This window comes from Plutella xylostella, chromosome 31 (genome assembly GCF_932276165.1).
Source record: "Plutella xylostella chromosome 31, ilPluXylo3.1, whole genome shotgun sequence".
Lineage (NCBI taxonomy): Eukaryota > Metazoa > Arthropoda > Insecta > Lepidoptera > Plutellidae > Plutella > Plutella xylostella.
In genome coordinates this window covers 2034639-2053529 of record NC_064011.1, presented here as the reverse complement: position 1 = coordinate 2053529, position 18891 = coordinate 2034639, and the positions used below count along the sequence as shown (strand labels likewise).

The 18891-nt window shown below is 36.8% G+C and overlaps 2 protein-coding genes across 9 annotated transcripts in view; one reads left to right on the top strand and one right to left on the bottom strand.

Annotated features, from left to right (window-relative positions):
- The window catches only part of LOC105393438, a 36303-nt gene extending 19755 nt beyond the window's left edge, over positions 1-16548 (bottom strand). For all 8 annotated transcript variants that reach the window (XM_048632284.1, XM_048632287.1, XM_048632285.1 and 5 more), the window contains exons 1-4: positions 16253-16548; positions 10248-11191; positions 5303-5395; positions 585-688 (exon numbers count right to left, since the gene is read on the bottom strand). In XM_048632284.1, the coding sequence (XP_048488241.1) occupies positions 585-688; positions 5303-5395; positions 10248-10898 (848 nt within the window). In that variant the 5' untranslated portion in view covers positions 10899-11191; positions 16253-16548. The remainder of the gene's footprint in view (positions 1-584; positions 689-5302; positions 5396-10247; positions 11192-16252) is intronic.
- Positions 16549-16983: 435 nt separating this feature from the next.
- On the top strand, positions 16984-18793 carry LOC105393437. Its single transcript, XM_011565197.3, has 4 exons — positions 16984-17386; positions 17748-18018; positions 18225-18315; positions 18657-18793. Exons 1-4 carry the CDS (start codon positions 17129-17131, stop codon positions 18715-18717), a joined length of 681 nt encoding a protein of 226 aa, XP_011563499.2. The 5' UTR covers positions 16984-17128; the 3' UTR covers positions 18718-18793.
- The last annotated feature ends 98 nt before the right edge of the window (positions 18794-18891 follow it).

The following is an 18891-nucleotide window of genomic DNA, read 5'->3' as shown; positions in this document are numbered from 1 at the left end:
GGTCAGGGACGCTTGGCACGAGCTAGACATTATTATTATTTAGAAAACCGTACGTATTCGTATTGTAATATTTTAATGATAGCTACTATTTACATAAATTATGTGTCCTTTTGTTTCTTGGTGTTGAAATATAGGTTTCAAACACACTTTTCGTATTTGTTATAAGTATTTAGGTAAGGTATGGGTAGGGTCTACTAACTGTACAAGGTTTTAACTGAGTCATAATCATGATATCATCATCTTCTCAGCTACACAGCACTGCTGAACATAGGCCCCCCAATGTTTTCCACCTTAACCTATCGGAGGCGGCCCGCATCCAGTGCTTCCCCGCGGACTTGACTATATCGTCCGTCCATCTCGCGGGGGGCCGCCAAACGCTGCACTTGCCTGTACGTGGTCTGCACTCGAGGACTCTTCTGTTATTTCGCATTCCGGCATCTAGCCACCATAGAGTAAATAAAGTACGTTAACGGCCACTACCGGCTAGGTACAGCTCAGGTGGCAGACAATCTGACCTATCTCGGAGTGCCAAATGCTATAAAATCTACTGCCACAAAAGCCTGCAGAATTAAAAAGTAACTTACTTGTTCACATTGACCCGGTAGTGGGACACCTCCACCTTTTCCCCGCGTTGGCTGAAGGCCTTCAGCTGAAACGCGGGCGTAGCGTCGCAGTCACAGGTCACAGTCTGGAATGAAGAGGAGGTAAGGTTTAGAAAGGTATTAAAAGAAAAGTATTTATTATTAAAACATAAAAATATCACTGGTACTTTTATTTAAATGCAAAACGTGTACACCTTCCTCTTTTACTCTTTAAGTCTTTCATTCACCCAAAGGTTGTCTGGAAGGGATTGCTTTTAGCGATAAGGCCGCCTATTGTGCTTACTCCTTTTTTGTTATTTAATGTATGTTGTGTGTTTTTTCAATAAAGTTGTATTGTATTGTAAAAGTTATGTTCAATACTAATATTATAAACGTGAAGTTTGTAAGTATGGATATGGATGGATGAATGTTAAAAACGGGAAAACGGATGGACTATTTACACCGGAATTCCTACTGGAAGCGAAGCATAAGTAGTGGAATTTTATGAAAGGAGATCGAAAAAGAAAGTCAATTTCCGATTGTATGTTTCTTGGGGAATGTTGTTCAGTTTGACCATTATTCAGATCATTTTATTTGCTACTTATCACAAGCTATTACAGATTAAGTAGCTATTAAAATCACGCCATTTACCCTACACTACTTAAATAACAGAATTTATACAAATATAGACCTAATTCGGGTCAGACTACTCAAGACTTTCACAAAAAGTTTGTTGCTGCATAATTTCGCTGAACCAGTTTTTTAAATGCAGGTATAGGTAGCCTTTAGTGACCTAGTCCGTGTTATTAAAGTATACCTACCTACCTATCCTAACTAATATTATAAATGCGAAAGTAACTGTGTCTGTCTGTCTGTCTGTCTGTCTGTTACTCTTTCACGCCAAAACTACTGAACGGATTTGAATGAAATTTGGTATACATACGGTCTAGACCCTGGGAAAGAACATAGGCTACTTTTTATCCCGGAATTCCCACGGGAAAGGCCTTTTTAGGGCGAAGCGAAGCGCGCGGGAACAGCTAGTAATCTATAAAGTTTACGTCCACGAATGGACAAAAAACATGTTTTAGGAGAAGAGGGGGTGCAGTGGATAGCGGGACGCAATGACTCACTATTGTGATCACACACACTCATATAAGTACATTAGAAAAAAATAAGAACCTACTTATGTACTTTCAGATTTGCAAAATTAGAATTGCACCTAGCTCTTTCACTTTCAATTTACTGTGCATTTTTGCAACACCCTGTATAATTAGGTAATAAACCTACTGAACACGTCTTGATGGTACTAATGTACTAATGACTCAATCAATGTAAGCATCAACACAATGTCTTCTTAGTCACGAATAGTCACGATATTTACTGTGGGAGTAACTACATTCATAGTTATGTTATGACCGGTGCCATTTCTCAACCACTCGCCTTTAAAGGCGTCCGTCGCTTAATTATTTTATTTTATTCGCAGATCTATTAACTTTGGCACACGCCTCGAAAGTCGTGTGTCGAGAATGTAAGCCATTTCTGGAGACTACGGAATTTCCAGAACAAAAGTTGTTCAAAGTTATACCCTCTTTCGCTTTAGGTTTCGGCTTTGTTTACAACACTCTGTATGGCGCCAACAGTACGAACTACACACAATTGCATATTGTTTGTTATTACGAGTATGAGTGTTGTGACCTTTGCCAAAAAATCTTAATGGCAGCATCCAAACTACGCACGCACATAAAACCAAGGTAAAGGTTGACTTTTAGACTGTAAAAGCTGGTTCATTAGTCGTTTTACTATACAGGGTGGAGTTTATCAGTGCGCCACCCGAAGGTCATCGTATCTGTAACCAGTATTGTAACGTATCTGTAATGACCAGCTATCCACACTTGTATCACACTGTACTTTTGAAGTACTTACTTACCTACATGTTGTACCATCTTAGTATCAACAAATCATTAAAATTTTAACGAAATTATCGCAGTACTTAGTTTTTTTGTTTATAAAAACTTATGTTTTTACATCGTTATGTAAAAATAGTCTGTTATTATGACTCTGCACAGCTACCTTGAGTCTTTTAATGTGTGTTATTTCGAAAAGCCAGTGTCATGGCAAATCATTATGTCAGAAATTAACTTTACTTCTTGTTTATGTATAGTATAGTTACTAAGAGCTCGATACCGAAGATACGGAGATATAAAAACTCCAGAACCGAGATATTGCCAAGATCTCAAATGAAATTTAATAAAAGTATTCTAGCGATCTTCTAGCTGGCATACTGTTACAAACTTTTTTAAAAAATTAAAAAGATATTATCTAATTTGTAAATAAGTAATTTGTAATTTATATTTTAATCATGAAAAAAATATTACAATATATTATTGTATAATATTATAGTAATTTGATGTTAAATCCCTGCACCTAAACCTAAAAGGACACTCCTTTTTCACCCAGATTGCATTAGATAAAGTTTAAAAAATCTAAATTTAAGCAGGTCCCGTTATCCATTCACGCCACGCCATGTTATGTTTGTAAATATGTAGTTATCAGTGTGTCAACATTGCGTGCTTTTGTAACACAAGTGGGAACACATGCTAGAAGTAAAACAAGCCCAGAGGGTCAAGTGTAGGGTTGTCTTAACCGATCGAGCAGTGAAATTCGACTCAAATTTGTATGGCAAGGAGTTAGCGTCTCTCCCGCGTCATACAACTACTTTATATCTGGTTTACTCTTTGTATCTGGATGTAAAAAAATTACGTTAAACTGTCTACAGTCAATAGAGCTCCTTGGGAGAGGCCTATGTCCAGCAGTGGATGTGTGCCATGTTATATTCCGCATGATCATTTAAAAACTGAACAGTCATGCGACATGAACGCAGACATAGCAAGTGGCAGTCCTTCAAGTCTGCTTGCTAACTAATAATTAACTAAGTTGATGCAAGATGTAAGCAGATACTAATAGATTTGTACGCAAATAGCCGTCGATACAATACTCATTTACTGAGAGCTAATTAAGTAAATGAAGGAAAACATCCTGAGGAAGCTAGATGTGTAGGGACAAGGGACGTCTAGAATCTCAAAACCTATTTTTTTTACTCTTGACGGAAAAAGAGTGGTATTATAAGTGTGTCTTGTTACTACTAACACACACACACACACACACACACACACACTCACGCCTTGTACTAATGTACTCCTGCGGGGTAGGCAGAGGTGCATTGCTGCACCCACTTTTCGCCAGAGTGTTATGTTAGTCCCAATGTAATAGGGGGCGGGCCTATTGCCATTTTACGGGCACATCCAAGACCCGAGAACAAATATCTGTGTTTAAACAAATATCTGCCCCAGCCGGGAATCGAACCCGGGACCATCGGCTCAGTAGTCAGGGTCACTAACCACTACGCCATTCGGTCGTCCATACTACTAACATAGCTCCCAAATGGCTGAACCCATTTAGGTTTTGTATTTTTAGGATCGTAGGATTCGTAGGTAGGTAGTTAATGTTACCCCGAGTGTTCTTAGCCACGTTTCATGAAAATCGTTATGCGACTTAGAGGAAACTGACTTATTCTAGGGAAGAATTTCAGGTATATATAGGAAGATTAGGAAGTAAATATCTAAGAATGTTTGTAAATACTTATAAATAGCCATATTTTTTGTATTGTATTGTGTTATCTGTAAGTAGATAGGTACATTTGTGATTTCGGCACGTGAATCACCGTCAAAGTCAACACTAATCGACTAATGCACTGGTTACGTCATAGCTATGTTCGATGTGATGATAATAAGCACATTTTACAGGCTTGTGAACTCATCACTTCATCGGTAATGTTTATAGCAGACATGAAGGGTTCGTCAGTAACCGTCATATGAACTTTCACGTTAAATTATATGCATTTATTTATATTATTTTAACATTATTTGTTAATTCCGGGACAAAAAGTAGCCAATGTGTTATTCCAGTGTCACAAACTGAATGATAAATTATTTTAAAAAATTGCAATTATTGAATTTAATGAAATATAAGTTTTGACTTTGGATAAAGATGGGTTGTGAAACCGGCTATGAGACACATGTCTTAGACAAGCAGTCATCATCCGTTTAAAATCATTTGAATAAAGATGCGCCTTATAAAAAACCAAACCGGTTCGCAATCATTAGGTATGAACTGTATAACGCTAGCATAGAATATCCGCTAAAACTTACGATTCTACATCTTCAAATTATAGTAGGTATAGTATAGGTAAGTACTTACTTAAGCCTTTCTTATTGTAGTTAAGGACTAACTTTTAAAGCTCACACACGCTCTTGATGCATTATCAAAGTATCAAGTAAAGGAAGTGTCAATCCTGTAGGTACTACTTAGACGTAAAGGCTTGATTTTTTCTTTATACAGCTGCCGCTATAAGAGTTCCTTATCGACGTAGATATATTTACTATAGCGCGGTTCGCCACAACTATGGCGACGCTGTGGTTGGTGGAACGTGCAATAAACGAGTTTATGGACGTCGATAACGAACTCGTGAGCGGCTGCAGGGTGTTGCAAAAGTTATACCTAATTACCACATTAGTAAGTTGTTCAGGATGACCCCGAGCATAGACATTTTGTTTTTGTCCATGCCCCGACTCACCCCATTTTGGCTTAGTATTCCCTTTTTGCAAAACCCTGTATAGTTTCTATGCAGTCTAATATTACAACGTTTATAAAGTACAACTCACCACGTCATCCTTGGAGTCGCACTCACAGAACACGTTGCTGATCGACGGCGGCTGGCTGTCCAGCGCTCGGACCAGCTCCACGCCGATACCATGCTGGAAGAAGAGCGGCGGTTAGTTAGTGAAGTGTGCTGTTTGGTGGAATGGATTTACAATACAATACAATACAATCCTTTTTATTTGCACTAAAAACAGAAAAAATACAGAAAAAACTTAAAAATAAAAACAGTACAAAAAGGCGGCCTTATTGCTTATAGCAATATTTATATACGATATATAGGATTTACAATTGGTACAAGATTCTTAATTGGTGCACCAAAAGGAATTTATGCAAAGAACACATTGCTGATGGAGCTTAAGGCAGAAGAAGGGGGGTTAGTGCACTGTTCGGTGGCGTGGATTTACTTCTTATACAAGTATAGTGGTAGACATATCTCAGAAGGGCTAGTACGGGGCGCATTTAAGACGTGACAAAAGTTCTTCGATGTGAGTGACACACACACACACTCACGCCTTGTACCAATGTACTCGCTTGCGGGGTAGGCAGAGGTGCATTGCTGCACCCACTTTTCGCCTTTTTTGTTATGTTGGTCCCAATGTAATAGGGGGCGGGCCTATTGCCATTTTACGGGCACATCCAAGACCCGAGAACAAATATCTGTGTTTAAACAAATATCTGCCCCAGCCGGGAATCGAACCCGGGACCTTCGGCTCAGTAGTCAGGGTCACTAACCACTACGCCATTCGGTCGTCTGATGTGAGTGAGCGCGATGCAAAACTTTTGTCACGTCTTAAATGCGCCCCGTACTAGCCCTTCTGATTTACTTACAACAGTCCGTACTGCACGGGTCAGTTATAGAAGTCGATAAACTCGTTTAATGCTTGTTCCACTAATCACGGCGCCGTATTTATGGCGATTTGCGATATAGTGACGTTTATCTACGTCGATAACAGGCTCGTGCAGAGCGGAGACAGTATTACAACTTCACAACTATACAAGGAAGCTTTTATGTTCTATGCTGATGTTGTGTAGTAAAACAACATGGTGGGGATTGGTGCGCTATTTGGTGGAGTGAATTAAAAAATAATATTTAGGGATTACAACCGTATTGTTTATAAATAAAGGTTACAAGTTGTACAACTATACCTAGGTAGAAACTAGATAAAGGCAGACAACGCCAACTTTGCAACGGATGGAACATTTTTTATACACTTTTTTGGTGTTGGCACTTGTTTATATTCAAAATATAATACTATTTTAATATTTAATTAATATTAAAATACTCTACTGGCGGTAAGTGCGCTGTTTGATGATGGATTTACAATAGTTGATCAAAAATATTATATCTATATAGGTATTTTGTGAAAAAATATGTTGACATGTAAAGAAAGGTTACTGAATTAAATGTGTTCTTAACGATTGTTGGTAATGAATGGCGCATTAAAAATAACAAAGTTTGGGGACATACACAGAACCCGACTTACCTATAGATACATTAATTTATCTGTCTAGCTAGCCAGTCTGTGCCAGTGACTTGTCTGACCTAACGATAAAAGAGTAGTAAGTAGTTAAGTACACCTACATGCATTTACCGATTTTGTATTGGACTAAATGACACGGCTACTTATTAAGGTACTAGCTACCCGCGAGGTTCACTTTGCCTTAAAAAGTTTTCCCGTGGGAATTCCGGGATAAAAAGTAGCATATGTTCTTTCTCAGGGTCTAGACCATATGTATACCAAATTTCATTCAAATCCGTTCAGTAGTTTTGGCGTGAAAGAGTAACAGACAGACACAGTTACTTAGTTAGGATTAATTAGGATTTCAGGTCATCACTTAATAATAGGGGCAATATTCAATAATACACGCACTGGCAATGTAAAGTTCCAATGAAAATAGCACCACATTATTCCTAAACGGAAAAGGCTAGCTTAATGACGCCATCCGCAATATTTAAGTACCTAAGTAAAAGTACATTTAACAACGCATCAATATATTAACAACTAGAAACGTAAATATATTTTGTTTAATTTTAAAATTGATTAAAATTGTTTTAAAAACGAACTAACAACGTAGGTAAGTAACCGTATGTCAATCAGAGCAATGATTAATAGTGGGCTCAGTAATGCTAAGTTCGTTAATTCACAAAATGCTAGCGTCGGTTGCCAAGAAATAGTCACTGATAAGATAATAGTCACTATTTTGAACGTTGGCATGCATGCATGCATACATTATATGTAGTTTATATAGTATATACATACATAGTATATGCATACAGTATATATAGTATTTAGGTAGACAGGTAGATAATATTTTAGCTCGTGTGTTATCAATGTTATCATTATCAATGGTATAGAGCGGTGGTAGCTCAGTCGGGTAAGCGCCCGCTTCTCATGCAAGAGATGCGGGTTCGAATCCTGGCGCTGACATGTACCAATGAGTTCTTTTAACTTAAGTACAATGTATACCATCGCTCTTACGGTGAAAACATTGTGAGGAAACCTGCATATCTATCCACTAGATATGTGAACCCACCAACCCGCAGTGGACCAGCGTGGTGGGAAATGGTCCAAGCTTAGCAAGCCAGTAATAGACCTTGGGGATATGCACAAAGGTTCCACTCGAGAGAGCCAGGTGCAGGTACTTACGCCCCCACAGAGAATAGAATAGAATGAATAGTAGAATGGTATGGGTATACCGGATGGTTAACAGATTATCTATTCTGGCCACAACGGTGGTAGCTCAGTTGGCTAATGCACCGGCTTTCCAAGAAAGAGGTGATGATTCAAATCCTGGCCGTGAATGTTAATATGTAGGTAGCAATTACAATCATCATCAGCCAATAATCATCCACCTGCCAACATCCTGCTGGACATAGGTCTCTCCCAAGGAACGCCACAACACTCGGTCACCGGCCGTCCTCATCCAGCGACTACCATATATCTACCGACTACCCGCCTATATAAAGTCGTCGGTCCAGCGGGCAGGAGGGCGTCCCACGCTGCGTTTGTAGGTTGCAATAGCAATAAGTTACTAAAGAGGATATTCCACACATTTACTGCTGGACATGTACTTAACTCAAAGTTGTATCTTTTCTTTTCTCGTAATTGCACAATAGCAAAGAAAGATCAATAAAAAATGTTCCACCTATAAAATGTCAATACCAAAATTGAGCACATTTAAAAAAATATTTAATTTAGAATTTGATCAGAATTTTTTGTAACAATCTCATGCGCTGTTAAATGTTCTTCAATATTGACGGTATTATTAAGCTAGTCTTTTCCGTTTAGTAATTTGCTATTCCGGCCGGGGATCGAACCCGGGACCATCGACGGCACTTCTTTTGTTCCTACAATGAGGTCCAAACTTTCAGGCACACCCTGTATATTTCAGAACTCAGAAGTGCAGAGCATAATTTATACATATATATGAGTGTTCTTGGGCTGTACGATGCATTGAAGATAGTAAACATCAAATATTTGTTAACTTAAGAAATACCTAGGTGACCTAGGTATTATGCGTATCTTTTTCCTTGTTATTACTTACTTAGGTATTGAATTTAACATAATTCTACACTTTGGCTTAGTACCTACTGAGGTGCTTTGTTTATATATGTCGCAGGCAACTGGTTTAATCTCCTGTTTGATTGAACCGCTAGCCCGTTCATTGGATGACGCTATTCAGTTGTATGACTAGGCCGAACGTTGAATGTACAAGCGTCACAAAACGTCCAACTAGTTAGCGGACTTAAAATCAGTCAGGTGGTGAATAAAACAAATATGGCGTCTAACAGCGAACAGCTGACACAAAAAGCACTTGTATTGTTATTTTTTGCAGCACAGCTTTAAAGTGCGTTATTTATGTTAAAATTGTGTGACAACATGGATTTACCTATTATTACACCGTCGGCGGATAGTTTCAAAGAAAAAATGTGCTGAAAATGGATAATTATGAACAACAATATCAAGGTACGTTTATTGTTATTGTTTAGTTAATTTGCGAGATGAGAGCTTTGTAAAATAGTCTTTTTGTTGACTCTTGTCTGGTCATGTTCATCCTAACCAGACATTACAAAGTTGCTATACTATATCCCATTTAACAACTTCGCTGAATAACGTTCAGTCAAGACGTTGGACGTTACAGTCAACCACTTGACGAGTTGTTCTTTAGTCATTCAACTGAGTAGCGTCATCCAATGAACGGGCTAGCGGTTCAATCAAACAGGAGATTAAACCAGTTGCCTGCGACATATACATATTAATCTACAAATTTACTTTAAGTACCTACCTTTAAACTATATGCTATAGTACCTAGGTTACCTGTGTTATATAGGAAAGTAATTTAATGCATAAGTACTTATACCTAGGTACATGTACTTATACATATAGTAAGTACATAATGTAAATACCTTGTGCGACATAATGCAATAAAACTATCGTTGACTCCGAAACAGTTCCAGACATACGAACGACTGCTGTTCCTGTTAGGTTCAGGATTCAGAAACATTTGTATGTATTAAATAACTATAGTTTTTCAATTTACTAGGTAACCTACCTACTTGACAAATTATTAATGTGAACTTAACAAGACTATGTGACCTGATAATCTAGACTTCATGCAAATATAGATCGGTCTAGATTTTTGTGGCTTGCCTGCTACCCCATCAATCTTCGCGGAAGTCATTCAAAAAACTCATCAACAGTGTTGCCAGGATAAATATATTACCCAATTATAAATATATTTTTATTACTAGCAACACACACTGGCATGTTGACAGTTTTCCTCCATTAATTTGTCAGAATTGTATTTCCTGTAAGCAGGTACTTCCGGTATAACTACTTGTTATTTTTTTACTATTATTTTTATTATGGTTTTCTAATCTATAATAAAGGTTGATGGTGGTTTGCAATGATATTTTTACATAAGTTAACAGGAAATGCAACTTACCTCTTCGACGGACTTTTTCGAAAACTCGTTCATGGACACAATCCATTGCTGCACCAACTCGTTGGTGATCACTAAATCGTTATATAACCACGTCAACAGATCGTTCACCCATTGCACACTCGGGGGGTCCGGCCCCGTACACGTAGGGACTATCAAACTTTGATGCTTTTTTAAATTAATAATAGTTTCTGGGCCCGGAGACATACGACCTAACCTCCTCTTGTTTGGCGGCGTTGGCGGCACAAACCCTGTGCCCTTAGGCTTAGACGTAAATGCACCAGTCTTCACTTTAGCACTAGTAGCTAACACACTGTCAGCTGTGTTTATTATTTCGTTCGCTATATTTTTTTTCGGATCCTCGGCCGCTACGGGCGTTTTCGTCGGTTTCACTTCTGCCTCCACTGGTTTTTTCGTCGTGAAACGGGTGTAAGCCCATTTTGCTATGCCGAGCAGTACGATGGAGAATAGCAACCAAATGAACATCAACATCACTAGGTTATCCATGGCTGTGTCCATATAATCGAAGCTACATATAAGATCGTCCACTGCTTCGGCTAGATCGGCCATAGCTTTCCATGGTTTTTGCCACCATTTGGCAAGGGATCCCTCGCCCGCCGCGCTACCGTATGTTACTGAGGCCTGGCCGAGCATTTTTTTTCTATTTTTGAACAAACTATTTCTGGACGGAGCTCGCTATCTCTTTCCCGCGTTATTTTAGTTTTCGAGTGCGTTCCGTTTGTGCGTTTAGAAAATTATTTTAAAGCGTTCATTTTGGTAGTCTGTGATTAGGCAGTGGTGAAACGGAACGGGCAATATTTTGTAATTTTTTGGCTTAGCGCGCCACAATTTGAAATTTTTGAAGCCGGCAGTTTTAATTAGTGTTGCTAGTTTTGAGAAGTTTTGCACTGATTTTTCATTTTCACTTCCTCTATGAATTTTCACATCTGAAACAAAAGAAAAGCGATTATAGAATGTCATATCTTTTAATACAATCATAATAATAATGGGTCTGAGCCTGGATACATAGGTCAAATCTCAATATGCCTCTCTTATTATTGTTACATATATGCATAATTACTTCATAACCTTGCTGATTCAACCATGTGAGACCAATATCTTATGCCCTAGAATGACAACGTTTGTTCTAAGCGGGCTATTATTTAGAGAACAATAGTCTATCAGAAGATTATCGAATATCAATCAGAAGGATTGGACTGGATTTAAATAAGGTAGGTCCCTTGTCTGAACGTCGAAGTACGACAGAATTATAGTGGTATACATGTCGCAGGCAACTGGTTTAATCTCCTGTTTGATTGAACCACTAGCCCGTTCATTGGATGGCGCTGTTCAGTTGTATGACTAGGCCGAACGTTGATTGTACAAGCGTCACAAAACGTCCAACTAGTTAGCTGACTTAAAATCAGTCAGGTGGTGAATAAAACAAATATGGCGTCTAACAGCTAACAGCTGACACAAAAAGCACCTATATTGTTAGTTTTTTCCAAATAAATTAGCTTTAAAGTGCTTTATTTGTGTTAAAATAGTATGACAACATGGATTTACCTATTATTACACCGCGGGCGGATAGTTTCAAAGAAAAAAAGTGGCGAAACTGGATAATTATGAACAACAATATGAAGGTACGTTTATTGTTATTGTTTAGTTAATTTGGGAGATAAGAGCTTCGTAACATAGTCTTTTTGTTGACTCTTGTCTGGTGATGTTCACCCGAACCAGACATTACAAAGTTGCTATACTATATCCCATTCAACGACTTCGCTGAATGACGTTCAGTCAAGACGTCGAACGTTACAATCAACGACTTGACGAGTTGTCCTTTAGTCATACAACTGAATAGCGCCATCCAATGAACGGGCTAGTGGTTCAATCAAACAGGAGATTAAACCAGTTGCCTGCGACATACACATATTATATTTAAGGAAATACCTAGAACTACTTCCTTGAAAATTTAAATTAAAGACATTAATCGTATTTGTATATAGAACACAGGCTAGGTACATATATATTCTATAGGTATATATTGCGTTTATTTTAAATATATCGATTTATCAATATGTCTTTATAGGATCAGAGAGCCCTCATCGTATCTTTTAATATCTACAAAAGCTATTTTTATTCGCATACCTACGAGTATATCAGTTAAAAACCTATAACTATAGTTAACATTTTTCCGCAGTTAGCAAAAACGCCATAAAGTTTATTACTGTTCTGTAATTATTTTTTTACACACCTAGCGAGCATGACTCAATGAACCACGAATATATTCTGATAGCCCAACCTTATGACCTGACCTTCTGGCCACGACATGACATCATACAGACTCGATAAAGATACCAGTGTGTGGAATAAAAATACGTAATTATTAATTTTAGACCGAACTTTTGAACTGGTGGAATTGCCAGACGAACCTTGGGCTTCTGTTGGTTGGTAGACTGAATTGTTTGAAGTGTGCCCCGATGCTAAACAGATTTCTATAATAGAAAAAAACTGCATCATCGTACTAGATAGTTAGGAGTTTTCGCTGAACGTTTACCGGTTATATCATTATTTTAGAAGGAAAAACTCACAATGCCATCCACAAATAATTAATGTGGTTTTTACAATTTCGTAATGACCTAAGTATTTTTTCGACGTGTAATTAAAGCAATTCCTTGGTTTGTACATGTCATGTTAATTAGTTTTCCCTTGATATTTTGTTAACATGGTTCGTAGTTTTCATGGTTATTAGTAATTACTTCATTGGAAAAAAATACTAATTTGCTCAGGGTATTGTTAATTATCTCTTACCTTCAATAGTCAAAAGGATACTATTTTCAACAAAGCTATTTTTACAGTAGGTTGAAGTACTTACCTACTTCTTAAAATGTTTAGGACAATTTCATACATAATTTAGATAACTATTTTAAATCATAACCGGATGCACACGCTATGTGCGGTAAAGATATAAAAATGTAGATAATCATCGTGTAAAAGTTCCCACGCATAAAAATTACAAACAGAAAACTACAATATAGGTCAAAAACATATTCACTTTTTCAACGACTTTTAGTCACAGATCTCCCCTTTAACTCAGAAAATAAATTTATTTATGAACTATTCTTTGCCGATTTTTATTACTCTCTGCCAAAGTTTGTAAATAAAGTTGCACGTTTATCAAATTCACCAATGGTTCTCCTAAATCGGGTCGACTAAACTCACCACTTTGCTAACGAGATAACGTCTTCAAAACCAGGCTAACTTACCACTCAACCTTATTTCAAAGCGATATTGTAACTGTGAAGAATATTAGTTAGTTATGTGCTGTGGATAACGTATTTGAAGACAGTTATTTATGCCACTAGCTAAGTTACCAAATGTAAAAACAAATTAATGCATGTTTTTAAGTGTATAATATAAAGATATATATAAAACGTACGTAAGTAGGTATGACACAAAGTAAGCGGTAAAAAGGAAAATAGTAAAGAACATGATAATAATTAAAGGGCCCACCGAAGCAAATCACACTAGCAAGGGCTATTTAACCAACAGTTATTTTATGGTCTTATTACGTACGTACATACTCATTCGTACTTTCCAAAAAGTGTTCAAGTATACTGTATCTTGTTCATTTTATGGTTTATGTTTAACAGGGATTTGTTCATATTTGTAGCTCTAAAAAGGGTGACGCAGTTCTTTATTCTGATCAACTTTTATCCCTTAATAACAACTTACTACCCTGTATTAAATAAAATCATTGTAACTTGTTAGTTAGGTATTTTCAAAAAAATATTTTCTACGCCTCCTATCGTTTGTAGCTTGTCCCATTGCTGGTCTACGGCCTTTTTATAGATGATGCTCTTCTTGCCTAATGGACTTCATTCAAACAATATTACAGGTCCTTAACACGAAACGAAAAAAAAATAGCTTCATAATTTTTACTTTGTTAATCCGTCTGTCGGTTGTTTAGAAGCCTTCTTGGGTGTGAATAAATTACTATTGTTTTACCTTATAACTATATAACTAAAAATAAAATGTAACCTTTGGTAGGTTCTTAACATACCAAAAGTCACCAATCACTAATTCATTTCATTCTAATCTCGTACCCCGTTAAACAGAGGTCACACATCCACATTTTAGCGAGGGATTGTGTCATCGGCCCCATTTAAATCTCTGTTCTTATACCTACCTATGTAGGGCGAAGTGAGATGCGATAGGAATTAGCATTTTATGAAATGTTTTATGTGTACGATTTATTATGAATTATATGGAGACGACTTTCTATGTCGTACACTGTAAAATATATTAGTTAAATATACAAAAAAAAAACTAAGTAGTAAGTTGGCAAAAGCCTAACGGTAGTACCTCCAAACTTGAGTAATTTTAAGTAAATTTCGAATATATTATAATAAATAATAAATTTAAAATATAACTAATATAGTTAATTTAAAAAAAATATTTATATATATTTTTTGTATAAAAAATTAAGACTTTTTTAGAATACGTGTAGTATATATACCTACTACTACTACGAATCTAATATTGTTTATAATAGGTACTAGGGTAACAGTACCGGTTATCGGCCACTTAAGCGACTTGTTGACTTCAGAGTTAATTTCTATCATAATGCTGTGTGTCAAGATTTTCCGAAAAAATATCATTTGATCTTTCAATAGTCTAGTTTCATAAAACCTAAAGTTTATAGACGTAGCAGTGATACATGATTTTTAAAAAAATATTTTTTGTCAAAATAGCAAATATACCGGTTATCGGCCATTTTACCCAGTTATCGTCCACCAGTGCACTGGTTATCGGCCACCTAATTCACAGTAGAAAAACGAGTCTTATTCAGTAGCTCATAGGGTTTTTAAAAAACAAATTAAAATCTTCAAGTCAAATTAGCTACTCTTGGCATTGGCATCGATAAACATTATCGGCCGTTTTATTATCTAATGGCTGGAATCAGGTTTAATTTTACCTATTTTCGGCCGCCTGCTATTTCAGACGGCCGGAATCAGGTGTAATTTTTACCCATTTTCGGCCGCTTATTTCGATGGCCGGAAACAGGTTTTGTTTTAACTGGTTATCGGCCGCTAAACATTCGTTATTTTTTTAAGGTCATATCTTTGAAACTATGAGGCATTCTGCCGGCCGGAATCTAGTTGTCAATTCGCAAAATTCTAGCTGTTCACTAATATAATGGAATCTATGTTAGTGCATTTAAGGTTTCCGCAATATAGGCAAAATTAAATGACTACAATATACCGGTTTCCGACCACCCGGGCGGAAACTAGATTTTGAAATAAATCGATAACCTATTGTCCGACCACCGAGAATATTACAAATTATGAAAAGGTTTGTTAGTTTAGGCAATTGAATATTGAAATTAAACATACTTTACTACACACAAACCCATTCAATCACTAATAAAACAGTAGGAACACTTAAAAACTTACCTCTGAAAATCAATCCACCTGCTATTTTTTCTGCTAAATTTGCCACGCATCCACACACAAAATTTTGAAATGGTGACTGAGGGTTCAGTCCGCAAATTTCGAGGTCATGCCGTTGGATTATGAACCGTGATGTTCGTCCGGGTCGAATGGCGCGAAAATAGAAAGGAGATGTCTCAATACTATCCTATTATTCAAAATAATGTGCGAAGTGGCCGGAAAGGGGTAGTGGCCGGCAAACCGGTACGTTTACCCTATGATATCATTTAATATTTTGCACACGATACTTTATAATTACCTACTTATTTAACAACAAGTAAATTATAATGGTATTCCTCCACTTTACAAAATACTTAACACGATTTCGGTTAATTTATTGCCTAATTTTCATGAATGAGGTAATCACACGAACGGAACTAAATATTCAAGTCCGAAATAATGTCCAACATTACTCATTAAGACCGGTCCGCGTAATGTCTGCATTAACTTTTAATGCACCTAGTCGGCATACCGTGAAAGTATTGATTGAAAACAACTTAAGAACTCCTTACTTACCTAACTTCATTCATGCCCAAATAACAATTCCGGCATAACACGTTTACACAGCAATGTTTTCAGTCATCCAAAGCGTGCTTTACAAACATTTCAATATTTAACTGCAGCCACAATATTGCACACACGGAGAACGGTCTTTTTAGTGACTTCACAACGTTATTCTGTCACGTTTTCCTTAAAAAAACATGACAATAACAGAGTCGCTTTACTTAAGACCCGTGGAATCGATAGAATTTGCCGCGAAAACGTGTCCCCTACGCTGTTGCCCGAACCGCACTGCAGTGCCGGTATTGCTATTGGATCGCCTTGGTTACCCTTTAGCCTTACCTTGTTGATTCTATTATGAATCCACTCGGAATATGATTTTGTACACAACCTTTAATAACCTACATGATCTATACGAAATTTATATAAGTAGATGTTTTATAGTCCCATTAAATATAATTACATAGTATAATATTATTATTAGTACATATTTTGTTAAGTTAACTCACTTGTTCAAAAAATATTTCTATCGGCACTGAAACAAATGAGATATTGTAAAAAAAACGAAAGTAAAAAGTATATTTTAACAATACGTTACATTTCATAATGGTAATCATAACACAACTTTTAATAATCTGAATATGCAAAATATAACAATCAATAAAAATTTATCGAAATCAAAAGGAATTTAATTTTATAATTACTGGCAACATTTTGCTTCATTGTCAATGTCAAAAATCTAAATTAATTTTTGTTTGTTGTTGTTTTTACGTGAATTTCAATTTGAGAAAACTTGTAAAACATTAAAATTTATTACAAATACGAACCAGTTACTTACGCTATGCATACTTAAGAAGCCCTAAACCTTCCTTCAGTCTTGGTTATCCAAAAATGACCTCCACTAGCCCATTAGACGAGAATTTGGAGGAATTGAACAACGTCCCCTACGATAATTTCGGAAGCAACCAGCCAGAATTCGATTTAAATGCTGGAGAGAACGTCGTGGCTAGTGCCATAGACTACGGAGACGTGAACGAGGATGACTCTAATGCTGAGAGCGGCTCTGAGGGGGCTCCCACGGAAGATACAGACGAGGAATCTGAAAATGAGACGATTGATGCAGAAGCTTTACCTGACGAAATTCCTATTGTAAGTTTTGGTTTTGTAGCCTAAATTATACGGCAGGCTCCCGGTGCCTGTTCGTTTTGCTAACCTGAATCCTATATATCCTATTTCACCTATGTGTAATGAAATTCTTCATATTTTTTTTAAAGAAGATAAGCCTTACTTTTTTATCAATAAACTAAGTCTTTGCTATCCAACGCCCACCACTTTTTGGAATTCTCCCACATTCATGTTATATTATTTTAGTACTTACCAAGCCAATTCTGGGAAGAAAAGCCTTTATAACTCAGCAATATAGCAGTGTTGTAATGGTTAAATATTTCTTAAAGTTCATTCTTACATTATCAGTGTAGATTATACTTACATCAGTACCAAACCTCTCCAGGACATTCCAGCTCCAGTTGACACCAAACCCCCAGCTCCGGAGAGCTGGCCGACCCTCGAGATACTTCCAGGCGGAGTCATCAAACCAACAAAGGAAGAGGATCTCTCCGAACCAGAGAACGAAGAACCGATTGAAGATAAAAGCGAGGATATGATGTACGCTTGCGCTAAATGCCCGCAACGGTTCAAGTTTCTGTTTGCGCTGGTGAAGCACGTGAGATGGCACGAGGATGAGAAGAAGAGGGAAGATGGGGCGGATTTGAGGAATTTAAGTAAGTATGCTACATAGATAGAGAACCAGGTGCAGGCACTAACACACTCACAGAGAATTTGAGAGAATATAATAGATTTGCAACAAAACTTCTTTAGCTCTACCATCCAATCCAATATTGCAGTCCTTTAAATACTCAACTATTTAACCCATTTTACAGTCCATAAAATATAGTTATTAGGATAAATTATTTTATTCTGCTTTCAGGCAATTTGGAGAGAGAACTCATATCAATAAAGAACACAAGACTACAACTCACCAAGAAACATAGGAAACAAAAACTCGAAATAATGGCTAGGTAATGCAATACTATAATAATTACTAATAACAATAATGGATTTTACTTTGTTTCAGCTATGATCACAATTTTCCTAATTACGCACAAATTCTATTGCAAACCTGTGTCGATTATATGTATTGTCATTGGCTTTGACTCATACAATAAATTGAGAGACCAACAGAACTCTATATAGAATTTCAGTATGGGGTATCTTTAAACTGTTAAACTCAAAACATCTCCATAATGACACAGTAATCATCTTAGCTGAAACACATGCAGCAGGGACAGACTCGCAAGTCGAACTTATTACAAGTCTCTTTTGTAGTATGAAGTTAATGTTATTTGTTTTGTCATTTCAGAATGGCGAAAGCAGTCGGCGATCTTACAGAAATTAAAGGTCTCAGAAATAGAAGACAGTGAAGACCAAGTGTTATAATAAGCCGTATAAGTTAAGTTGTTATTATTTGTTTTTTTAATACATAGTTTTTCTACTTTAGATTTGATGTCTTTTCAGACTCTTTAGGTCAGAAAAAGAAAATCTCAGGTTTTTAGGAGTAAAGAAACATTGTATGTCCGTCAATAGACTCCGCTAAA

What these genes read in the sequence shown, in the direction of transcription:
- LOC105393437 (XM_011565197.3), top strand. Translation starts at nt 17,129, where the DNA reads ATGACCTCCACTAGCCCATTAGACGAGAATTTGGAGGAATTGAACAAC. An exon ending in TACCTGACGAAATTCCTATT is followed by an intron (nt 17,387 to 17,747) that starts GTAAGTTTTGGT and finishes AAACCTCTCCAG; the next exon opens with GACATTCCAGCTCCAGTTGA. An exon ending in GGCGGATTTGAGGAATTTAA is followed by an intron (nt 18,019 to 18,224) that starts GTAAGTATGCTA and finishes TTCTGCTTTCAG; the next exon opens with GCAATTTGGAGAGAGAACTC.